This window comes from Nannospalax galili, unplaced genomic scaffold (genome assembly GCF_000622305.1).
Source record: "Nannospalax galili isolate Female #2095 unplaced genomic scaffold, S.galili_v1.0 scaffold2695, whole genome shotgun sequence".
Taxonomy (NCBI): domain Eukaryota; kingdom Metazoa; phylum Chordata; class Mammalia; order Rodentia; family Spalacidae; genus Nannospalax; species Nannospalax galili.
This window is the reverse complement of record NW_008336074.1, coordinates 121,850-133,686: the sequence shown is the minus strand read 5'-3', so window position 1 is coordinate 133,686 and position 11,837 is coordinate 121,850. Positions and strand designations below refer to the sequence as shown.

At 39.3% G+C, this 11,837-nt stretch overlaps 1 protein-coding gene across 9 annotated transcripts in view; it reads right to left on the bottom strand.

Moving 5' to 3' along the window:
- Positions 1 to 2,494: 2,494 nt before the first annotated feature.
- Sel1l2 (SEL1L2 adaptor subunit of ERAD E3 ligase) overlaps positions 2,495 to 11,837 on the bottom strand; it is a 71,596-nt gene continuing 62,253 nt past the window's right edge. For 8 of the 9 annotated variants that reach the window (XM_029562395.1, XM_029562390.1, XM_029562392.1 and 5 more), the window contains 2 exons: positions 4,229 to 4,357; positions 2,495 to 3,462 (listed from right to left, as the gene is read on the bottom strand). In XM_029562395.1, coding sequence (XP_029418255.1) covers positions 3,340 to 3,462; positions 4,229 to 4,357 — 252 coding nt within the window. In that variant the 3' untranslated portion in view covers positions 2,495 to 3,339. The remainder of the gene's footprint in view (positions 3,463 to 4,228; positions 4,358 to 11,837) is intronic. The other variant, XM_029562393.1, reaches the window with a different exon arrangement.

Below are 11,837 nucleotides of genomic sequence, written 5' to 3'. Positions count from 1 at the left end.
AGGTGGGGAAAGGAAAGCAAACAAGGTAGAACTGACCTGACAGTTTGCCATACTCCCATCTCCCAGTCAAGATTCTAGGCTGCAGCCAACTAGCTGCAAGCATGCTACGTTCAGTTCTCTTGACACCTCACTTCTATTTGTCATCCCATTCTGCTGGGCCCTGCATTTCTTCTAGAGGCAAAAATTATTCACTGGGTAGCTGGGTAGCATCAGAATACTATAACTCTGCTTTTAAATACCCCCTGCTAATGCAGAATAGAAAGAAAGGAAAATTTAAGGAAAAATGGGACGATAAAGGAGCCCCTCTTTCCAGAGTCTGGTTGAAGCCTCTCACCAGCTAGAAACCAACGATTGTAGAACAACTAGCAACATTTTCTGTGAAGGTTTCCTATATATGGACAATATTCTTTTATAGGATATTTTCAAGTAAGAATGTTAAAAAAGCCAGGCATGGTGGTGCACGCCTTTAATCCCAGAACTTGGGAGGCAGAGGCAGGTGGATCTCTGTGAGTTCGAGGCCAGCCTGGTCTACATAGCGGGTTCCAGGTCAGCTGGGGCTACAGAGAGACCCTGTCTGAAAAAGACAAAAAAAAAAGAAAGAATATTAAAATAGCATTAAACTACATTAAGGTCTGAGTGTGTGTGACATTACTCCATTCTCAAATATTTTCTAGAAATTTCACAAGACTTTTATTTACTTTTGTTTACAGTGAAAGCATCCTTCTTTCCCATGCAACCCCTGTGATCTAGGTTGTTACCTTATCAGCTATAATCTTATCCAATGCATATCAGGAAGAACTCAATAATCACATTCAAATTCCTTAGTAACCCTTTGAACATATAGCTTTAGAATCCACCAAAATCATATATATGATTATGTAAAGTCAATGAAAATCAATTCTCTCTCTTGAGGAGTTCACATCCACACTCCTGGGTATCTTATATTTTTCCTGAGTGCCTCTCTATTAAGTCTTTGTACTTAAATTGATATTAAAAATCAAAATATCTTTTGATAAATTCCAGCTCTGTTTCATACTGGTTTGTCCTGAAATTCTTTTCTGTGACGTCAAGAATCCTGGTATCACCTGAGTAGAGGTCTCTTAAAATAACTCCTCAGGCTGCTGTAGTGTAGAGCTGTGTCTCTGGCTCTATAGATACTGAGTTATGCTATCTGAAACAAAGAAATCTGATCATTGCACTACATATACCCCAGTGGATGTTGGCAGGTGAAGCTGCCCAGCACCTGCAACCTGTTTGCCCAAGGGCTTTCTCTGCTGGCTCTACCTGTCTGTATCTTAGTGCAGACAATTAATGCCCCCCAAAGCACTCATCGATCAAAGGACTTCTAGGATTTGTGATAAACACATGGCTCTCTTGTTCCTTGGGCACAATAACAAGAAGGTACATGTTCTACCCAAAGTACCAGAAATTTCCAGTGGCCTGCAGTGGTAGCTTTCTTGATATCCACCCTATACTAGTCCTCTTCCTGTTTTTCTTGAGATTCTCATCAGATAAACTACTTACACTGAAATCCCTGTCTCAAGGTCAGCTTCTAGAGGAAACTAAATCAAGAAGAATGTATCAGTTAGATTTGAAATGTTTGTCATCATGAGGCTCTCAGAAGTGAGGCCCTTCCCTTCTCATAGCATCTATCCCTCCTCCTGCCTGGTTTGAGATCCTTTTATAGCATGTCTGTTACTTGGCCTTACCCACACTCATTCTGGGCCAGGACACTTGCCGAGTCTCAGTTGCTTTTGTACTGGCTGGGGTGTCATCTATTTTAGTTGGCTGACTTTCAAGAGCCAGACCCCACAGCAGTCCCACAACTAATGTAGGAAAGCAAATCTTTGTGTTTCCTTGACATGAAGATAACCTCAGCTTGCTCAGGAGCCCTTATCCTGATCTTATTTGCCTGCTATTGTGAAGATGGTGACTGAATATTGTTGCTTTGCTCTTAGATTCTATTAAGAGTGAATCTCTTTGGAGTCTCCCTGTATACATGCTGTGGGTCAGTGTGCTCTCTTTGCTAAATAATGTGGAGATCAGTACAAACTGCTATTTTGCCATAACTGGACAATTTTAGTGGCTTTTAAGCAGGAAGCTCTTTCTCCCTTGATCAGTCATCTTGAACCTATCCTCAGTGGTAGCACTAAAGAAGAGACCCTGAAATGGACATTTAAGTGACTAAAACTTGCAAACTACCCTTGTTTCCAAAGTGTATCCTCCAAGTTCTTCCAGATCCTCTCACTACCTTTATGATTCCCCACATCATTTAACTCCTCTTGTGTTTATGTTGGAGTTTTAAGTAACCAAGTGGATTTTTCCTATCAAAGCACTCAACATTTCAGCTGGAAAACCACAGAGATTATTAATTTAGGTACCTCTTACCCCATTCCAACTGATTTGAGGTTTTGTTTTTGCTTTTTATGTTTTGAAATAAGGTCTTACATAGTCTAGGCTGGCCTTGAACTCACTATATAGCTAAGGCTGTGATCTTCTTGCCTCAGTTTCCCAAGTGCTAGGATTGTAAGCATGTACCACTATGCCTGGCTTCTTTGCCGTGAGTTTTTAAAGGACATTCAAGTCTCTTTTATGATGTACCCTCTAGATGAAGGACTCTGTTTGCATACATTATTTCATTTAATCCTTGTACCAACTGACTAAGATAGTTGAGGAGTTCAATAGTTAGAGAATTGTGGAGCTATGATTCAAGCTTAGCATAAATCACAGGCCCTAAATCTTCAGTCTTGGGTCACTGATTTGCTTAATAGAAGCTGCAGAAGCTAGACCTTTTAATCTATGTCTAGGCGGCTGACACCATCTCCCACTATGGCCCCGTACTTCCTTTCCAGGCATGATATACCACAATGTGCCATTGATTATCAGGACTTTAGTCAGGGTAATTCCTATGAGATCTACTTGTAAATATCTGTCATCTTCTGAGGGTCTGTATTCCCTAACTTCTCTGAGCTCACCCTTCTCTTTACCTCAGTGTATGTTTTGGAGCCAAGAAGCTCAGCTGTTCTCTCAAGGGGGGGGGGCACCTTTTTTATAACAATATAAGATGGTGATCTTTATTGAGGCCAGGACTAGATCACCAGGAAAACAAGTTTGTGACAAAGTCTTAGATGGCCTGTCCTCACTATCCCCGACCTGGTCCCTTCAACTAAGCAGGAAGTCTGAAGTAGTTTTTCTTGGACAGATCTCAAGCTTTGTGTACTTTCCATCATAGCATGTGTGAGAAATCTTCAGCAGCTCTTGATTTGGATGAGGAAGTTGTTTATTTGGTGAGGATAGCATGGCAAGAACCCGTGAGCAGGTTTTCTGATGATCCAGAGCCTACCTATGGCGATTTGTAAGCAGGAAGATCAGAATGGCAACAATTAGGCCGATCACAAATAAATCCCAGTATGGTCCAACTGCATTGTCCAGTTTTATCCATTTCCATCTCATTGTGAACTGCTGGCAAGAGGAAGTCAGTCAAAAAGAAAAAAAGTCCCAGCCTCCTACTGTAGTCAAAATGATTTCTCCTCCCAAACCCATCACTGGCACCCTGCCCTCAACCCATTCCCCTTGCTTCCTTCAGTCATGGAAGAGATGCCCTTTGCTGGCATCCAGCTCACACAGGGGCTTAGTTACCATCAGATGATTAAGACTGATTGAGATGTTCTGTATAAAATACACAGGAAATCAATTAAAAATGACAAAAGAGATTTCGAAAATTCAGTGGAGCACGATGGCACTTGCCCAGCACTCTGAAGGCTGAGGCGGAGAGGTTGCAAGTTTGATGTCGGCCTGTGTTACACAGTGAGTTATAGTAAGCCTTGGTTATATGGTAAGATCCTTTCTCAAGAAAAATGATAAAATTTAATTTTGCCTTTTAAAAAATATGGCTCTTTGTGGTATCACTTGCCACCTGCCATCTGCTTTACCATAGCAGATTTCGACGGCAGGAGCTGTGTGTTGAACAAGTATATATAGCACATCGACTTTGCTTAAGATGCTGAAGAGTATCTGCTGAATTAATTCACTAGTTGTACTACAAAGTGTCAACACATACTCAGTATAGCAAGTAGACTTTCTCTGTATCTTAAGTATAAGACTTTGAATTCTATTTATCAAAGGAAGTCATGCCAAAAAATAGACTCCCTCAGTAAGCCTCATCCCTTTGTCCCTGAGTTGCTCTTCAGAGTTTTCAGAGCTTCAGGACCATTTGACACAAACTTACATTAAAAAACAGGATATCTCGGAGCAAATGCATAGTTTCCAGTTTCATGAGGGCAAAGAACACAGGTATGTGAGCATCTGGACTTGTTTGAGCAGCCATGTCATATAATCTCCTGGCCAGGTGAATGTTCTAGAAAGAGAAAAGCCCATGCTCATCAGGTGCAGAATCGGGCAAGAAACAGAAACTTGTTTAAAAATACAATTTATATTTGGTAGGCAGAATGGTCTCCCAAAGTTGTCTATGCCATCATCCCTGGAGCCTAAGAGTGTGTCATATTATATAGCAAAAGGGGCTTTTCATACATAAATTATAAATTTTAAAATAGATTATCTTGGAATATTTGGTTGGACTCCATATAATCATATAACTTTTTAGACACAGGTATCTTGTGGCTGAAGGCAGAAGATGTATCAGGAGAAAGAGATTAAAAGGGAGGAGCTCAACTTGCCATTGCTGGGAGGAATCACATGGAAAGAATCAGAAGGAATTCAAATAGCCAACAAAGAAACAGGGTCCTTGGTCTTACAACTTCAAGGAGCTCGAATAAGCTTGAAAATGCACTGTTTCCCACTGCCCCAATAAAGGATGCAGCCTTGATCTTAGCCATGTGAGACTGATTGCTGCTGGGTGAGGAAGAGTATGACTTACACATGACCACTGGATGGGCTGGCTAGACGCATTTACATTGAAGGACATTCGGATACAAACACCTGAATGAATAGGACTCAGCATGTATGGCAGACTGCATGGGCTTCAGTGGGGAAATGGGAGGAGGAATGGATGGGGTAGGGGGTCTGGATTTGAGTGGGAAATGTATGAAATGTAAAAAGCTCAGTGAAGAAAATGTTTTTAAAAATTCCCAGAGAAAAAATTCCTGAATGCTTCTGGCTAATTGGGAAAACTCAGATAAAATAATTTTTATTGCTAAACTCAAGAAAGACTCCTTGGGCTGGAGAGATGGCTCAGTGGTTAAGAACACTGGTTGTTCTTGCAGAAGACCTGGGTTTGAATCCCAGCACCCATATGGCAGCTGACAACTGTCCTAACTCCAGTTCCAGGGAATCCAAAAGCCTCTTCTATCCTCCATGGGCATTGCATGACATGGGTGTACTTACCTACATGCAGGTAATACACTCATACACATAAAAATAATGAATAAAAATATTTAAAAAAGAAAGATTCCTCATCCTTTGATCTTATTTAATAAATAGTCCAAATCATTGAAACAAAATGTTTCCTCTTTTGATATATAGTACTTTGAGAATGCCCAGGACTCAGTAAATGAGAAGCCCATTGCATATGCTATCCATGTAGATTTAACTAGGTGTGGTACGTTTGAATTTATTTTGTTTGAAATTCAGTGGTTTAGGTTATATAAACCAATTAATGACTGTTCTTAAATAACATGTCCCAACTAAAATGTCAGGTGTGCCACAGAACTCTTTGTTTTTCTTGTGTTCAAAATAGCATCTTACAGTTCAAAGAGACAGATTTCTCTGTTATAACAAAGTCATGATACACAGTTCTCATGTATTGCCAAGAATGTCTTTTACTAAAATAGACCATGTGAGTGGAAGGGTAGGTTTTTGAATACTTTATTTTCATTTTCTTATAATGAATTTGCCACATGTAAGTTAGAGAAAACTCTGAAATTACCAAAATGAACAAATGAGAAAAAAAAAATCCACTTGTAATCCTACAGTGCAGAGATAATCACTGATAATATTTTATACACATTCCTCTAGCATATTCATATATATCTTTTAATTTAACTTTGCAAAATGTTTTGTCTCTAGTTTTTTAACTTATCAATATTTTATACAAAACACATAATCAAAGACATTCATTTTTGTAGTAAATAATGTTTCTTGTAATTATATAGTGTATTACTGACTAATGCTTATTAAATACCTATTGTGTGCAAATTTCCCCTGTGATTTAACTATCATGACAATTCCATAGGGCGGGTGGTGTTATCAACTCCATTTGAAGATGGAGATACAGACAGGTTAAGTCACTTACCCAAGTTCTTATGATTTGTGACAGAGCTGGGACCCAAAGCCATATAACCTGCCTCTGCTTACTTAAGCACCAAGCATGAAGTGCACAATCACACACAATAATTTATACAATATACCTTCTTCTTGAGAGCACTTGGAGGTTTTGTAAAAGTTTTTCCCTGTATCAAATAAAACTAGTTTTAAAAAAATATTTCTGATCATTTCATCAGTTAATAAATGTTTATTTCATGAAAGGTTATGGCCATTTCTAAGAAGTGAGGTTTTTGTCCTACTATAATTCGGGCAAGTTCACTCTAACTTACCCTTTCTAAATAATAATGTTATTTTGATGTCTAAAACTTCAGCTGTAACAGTTCATAATGTCTGGTCAGACCAGACAAAAAATAAAAATGCATTGTGCTGTAATTCCTTCTGCATTTGACAGGTCTTTTTATATACGTGGTTATATTTTGTCTGCAAGATACCAAAAAGTATGTTATTATCTCTACCTATATACCTATATTATGTGTCTGTCTGTCAAGGGGAGGACTATACAGCTGAGAATATATAGCTAACATACCTTTCAACCTTACTTTAGAATAGCTTTATTAGTCATTATCTTTAAGCATATGCGCTTTCTTCCACTTAAAAAAGGCCATCATGTGTTTTTCTTACTACATGTTACAAAAATCTTATAGAACAGGATCTGAGAGGCCTAATTCCCTCCTCTTATAAAATTATTTGTCCCCTCTTAAACATGCTTTTGTTGTATTTTACTTTTAATTCCTTTTGTGTGTGTGCACATGCATACATACCATTTTGGTCTGTATTTACAGCTACAGATGTGTATTTTCCAGAGAATATTATAAACTCTGAAGGTTATCTTGTTTTGTCCCCAGAACTAAGCCCAATGCTTCCCAACATGAAACAGACACTTGATACATATCCTTGTGAATAAATGAATGTGTGAAAAGCAGACCACAGTACCATGGTAGTTTAGCAGTAGATATCTTCTAAATCTTTGGGGAATTGAAGGATTTAAGGGGAAGGAATATACAGCCTAGAATACATTTAGAGGAAAAGTGGTATATGAGGCTTCTGTTATCAAGGAAAGTTAAATCAAGGCATTGAATTTAAAGAAGTAAAGTTTATTAGGTAATAGGGAACCAATAAGATGATTGATAGATGATTGATAGATTAGATAACTGGGTAAATAGAGAGAGTGAGAGAGAGAGAGAGAGAGAGAGAGAGAGAGAGAGAGAGAGAGAGAGGATAGGAGAAAGATAACAGTTTGAAGGAGTTATACTTTATCAACAATAACATGGTTGTGTTTGATGAATTAAGAGCTAATTAAGGTAATGCTAACAGTTGTAACAAACCCTCAAACTTCAGTGACTTAACAGTAGAAATGTTTGTTTTTACCACATTCACCATTGTAATGTGGATGTTACTGGTTAGTGGTGAATTTTCTTCACGTGGGTAATTAAGGGACTCAGCTCTCTCCATTATGTTGTTCTGCAGTTCCCTGGAGCCTCTAGGTTTTCTGCTGTAGTCAGTCAAAGAAAGAGCCAAGAGACTAGGAAGAAGTCCCATCTACTTATTGACTACCTTGGTCTACAAACAGCACCTTTCATTTAAGCTGCTGAGTATTGGTCACATGGATGGAAAGGTGTTGGGTAATGTAGTCTCTGACTAGGCAGACAGACCTCAGCAACTATCCTAAGAACAGGAGATTACAAATCTCTAATGGACAGGGGTATCTCCAGTAGAAGTTTAAAGGGGGACTATTAGAATTGAAGATACCAAATAGCCTTTGCAACAACCCCAGGTGATCAATATTGGTGCAGTAGTGGCACTTTTATCTTGGGGATAATCAAGAACTATCTAATTTTACTCAAAGCCTTCTTATTGGGAGGGAATTCATGTGTGGCACTATAAACATAACCAAATACACATGGCTGAAGAGATCGTAGATTCTAGAGAAAATTCTACATCTGTCTCATCCCTAGACAAATGTAATTTCTTACTGTATGTTAAATATGGATCCTTATTTTTACAGACAAGTATATCTGCCACCACTCATCAAGGGAGTTTCTTTTTGCAACAGATGGAGACCATTAGAGAGTTTCACAACTGGTCAAACACAGAGATTAAGTATCTGTGAGATGCCCGGCCCTAATTGATACATTTAAAATGGGACATCTACACCCAAGACTCAAAAAACAGTGGAAGAAGAGAGGGTAGAGAAAATATTAATGTATCCCTCAACTCTCACCAGCAAAGCTGCCACAGTGATTATCACAGATGGCACAACTGGCCAAAGTGTAGAGTAAGAGACTGCAGAGTGCATGTCCATGGACAGGACTTTTATATTAAACCTTACCCACCCAAGGCTCAGGGACCATTGTGGAAGAGGGGACAGAAAGATTGTAAGAGCCAGAGGTAGAGGATGAGCACAAAGAAACAGAGTTTTCCAGGCTTCTGGGAACTTGCTCATTTGAACTTACAGCAATGGTGACAGCGTGCACAAGACCCATGCAAACTCTATCAGACAAAATGAACTGGGGAAATGGGCAGCAGGCCCCAACCTTAGCTGAGGAACTATTGGCAGCTGATCACTGCTGGGTGAGGGAGGGTTGGTCTTCTTTAAGGGAGTGACACAGGTAGGCTGAACAGTCTCCAGTGGATGAACTCACACTGAAGGACATCTGGGTACACAAACTTGACTCGATAGGCCTTGACATATATGACAAAATGCATGAAATCTAGTGGGGAGCGGGGGCAGTGATAGAAGAGTGCAGTTAGGGGAAGAGGGTCTAAATATGATTAAGACATATCAAATGCACAAAAATTCAATAAAAATATATAACGAAAAAAATAAGATCTGATATAGAGACAGAAGGGATGGACAGCGGGCTTGTTCATGGCTAAAATTTTGAACAAAAATTTTGGAAAAAAAATATAAATTGGAAAAGTTTCATAGCAATGTGTGAGCTGAATGCTTATGTTTCTAAGTTACATCTTCCATTAATTCTTTTCCAAGTAAGTCACACACCACTATCCTCTGAGCAAACTACCATCATCTTATAAGATCAGCTGTGTCTGCTTGCAAAAGATCATCACACTGGGATTGTAGACTGTTGATATTCCCTTACAGGAGGAGGGAGGGGGAGGGTCAGTGGGCTCTCACTTGAGTAGCTAGCTGCTCCTCACAGTTCTGCCCTAATTGCATATGGCCTCCAGGTTTCATGCATGGGGCTACAGTATATAGGCTGGGGGATATTAGGAGAAAGGAGCTCCATCTATGTTGCTATGGGGAAGCCATCATCCGTTCTGGGTGAAGACTTTCCAGGGCAGCTGCTTTGGAATCATCCATGCTCCTGACTAAGAAACTCCTTGTTTCGCCAGAGTGAACTTTGGTGGATGCATACTTGGGGTGTTGTTGGGATCTTAGAAGGAGGGGGTAGACTTTCACATCTCCCTCAGGGAAGGAATTTTGTCACAAGGTATTCTTTTGTGTTCCCATAGCAACAATGCAGGCACCTCAATTTCATCCCCCAACTTTCATTTTCAGCGACACTCCGGAGGGAAATGAGATTACACTCATCTTTCTCACTGGTTTGCCTGAGGATTAACTAATAAAAGGATCGTGAAGTACCTCACTGACGAAGTGCTAAGTTACACTATGACAAACATGAGGAAGGCCACTCACCTGACCTCTTTGCTTTTCTTGGAATAAGTTTGGGGTTTTAACTTATCAGGGTGTTTATCTTAAGAGTTCAACTCTCCTTATTATTAACTTGACTATAAGATGACAAGATTAGTAAGTTTTGCCCCAGAACACTTGGTGATTATTTTTCTAATTGCTAAGCAGAAGAGATTAATAAGAACAAAAGGCAATGACCCCTCATTAGTTAAATGTAGAGTCCTTGTATCTGTGTGGGAGAGCAGCCTCTGGTTTGTTTTCTTTCCTTTTTTTTTTCACTTTCTCACTCTTGTTTTTACTGTGGACACTTTCTGTCAAAAAACAACAGGCCTCTCTGCTTCCCTAGACCTGCACTACCCGAAGGCATCTCTGACGACAGATGCCAACCCAGATTACTATACCCAGCCAAAATGTCTATTATAGTCAAAGGGGAAAGAAAAATCTTCCATGACATAAATAGGCTGAAGGAATTCACATCCACAAAACCAGCCCTTCAGAGAGTTCTGGAAGCAATACAAAGAGCTGAAGAAAGGAATGACTATACCCAAGGGGTTGCAGAAAGAAATTTAATGAAGGTAGGTATAACTGTGGAAAAGTACAGATATATCAAGAATGTAAAGAGAAATAAAAATGACAGATTCAATACTCATCTTTCATTAATAACTTTAAACATTAACAGACTGAACTCCCCAGTCAAAAGACACAGACTAGGTGAATGGATTAAGAAACAAAACCCATCTTTTTGTTGTCTGCAAGAAACTCATCTCACTTTCAAGAACAGACACTATCTCAAAGTGAAAGGATGGAACAAAATATACCAAGCAAATGGTACTAAGAAAAAAGCAGGTGTAGCAATTCTAATATCTGACAAGATAGACTTTGAACTAAAACTAATCAGAAGAGATAAAGAGGGCCACTTCATTCTGATCAAAGGAACAATAAACCAAGAAGATATTACAGTCATGACAATATATTCACCAAACTCTGGTGCACCCAACTTCATAAAAAACAATACTACAGGACTTTAAGAACCAGATTAATCCCAGCTCATTAATTCTAGGGGACTTCAATACCCACTGTCTCCATTACATAGGTCAACAGGGCAGAGAGTTAACAGAGAGACATCTGAATTAAACAACACCATATATCAAATGGGACCTAATAGACATCTACCGAGTATTCCACCCAAGCACCAAAAGACATACTTTCTACTCAGGACCCCGTGGAACCTTCTCCAAAATTGACCATATACTGGAGCACAAAACAAAACTCAACAAACACAAAAAGGTTGAAATAATTGCATGCATTGTATCACACCACAATGCAATAAAGCTTACGATCAACACCAGAAGAAGCCCTAATCACCACATGAACACATGGAGATTAAACAACACACTCCTGAATGATGAATGGGTCAAAAGAGAAATTAAGAAATAAAAGTATTCTTGGAATTAGTCAGGCGTGGTGGTGCACACCTTTAATCCCAGCACTTGGTAGGCAGAGGCAAGCGGATCTTTGTAAGTTCAAGGCCAGCCTGGTCTACATAGTGATTTCCAGGACAGCTGTGGCTACAAGGAGACCCTGCCTAAAAAGGCAAAAAAAAGAAAAAAAAGTATTCCTGGAACTAAATGAAAAGGAAAATACAACACAACAAAACATCTGGACACACTGAAAGTGGTCCTTAGAGGGAAGTTTATAGCTCTAAGTGCCTATATCCAAAAACCAGAAAGAGGCCAGCCTGGTCTACATAGTGATTTCCAGGACAGCTGTGGCTACAAGGAGACCCTGCCTAAAAAGGCAAAAAAAAGAAAAAAAAGTATTCCTGGAACTAAATGAAAAGGAAAATACAACACAACAAAACATCTGGACACACTGAAAGTGGTCCTTAGAGGGAAGTTTATAG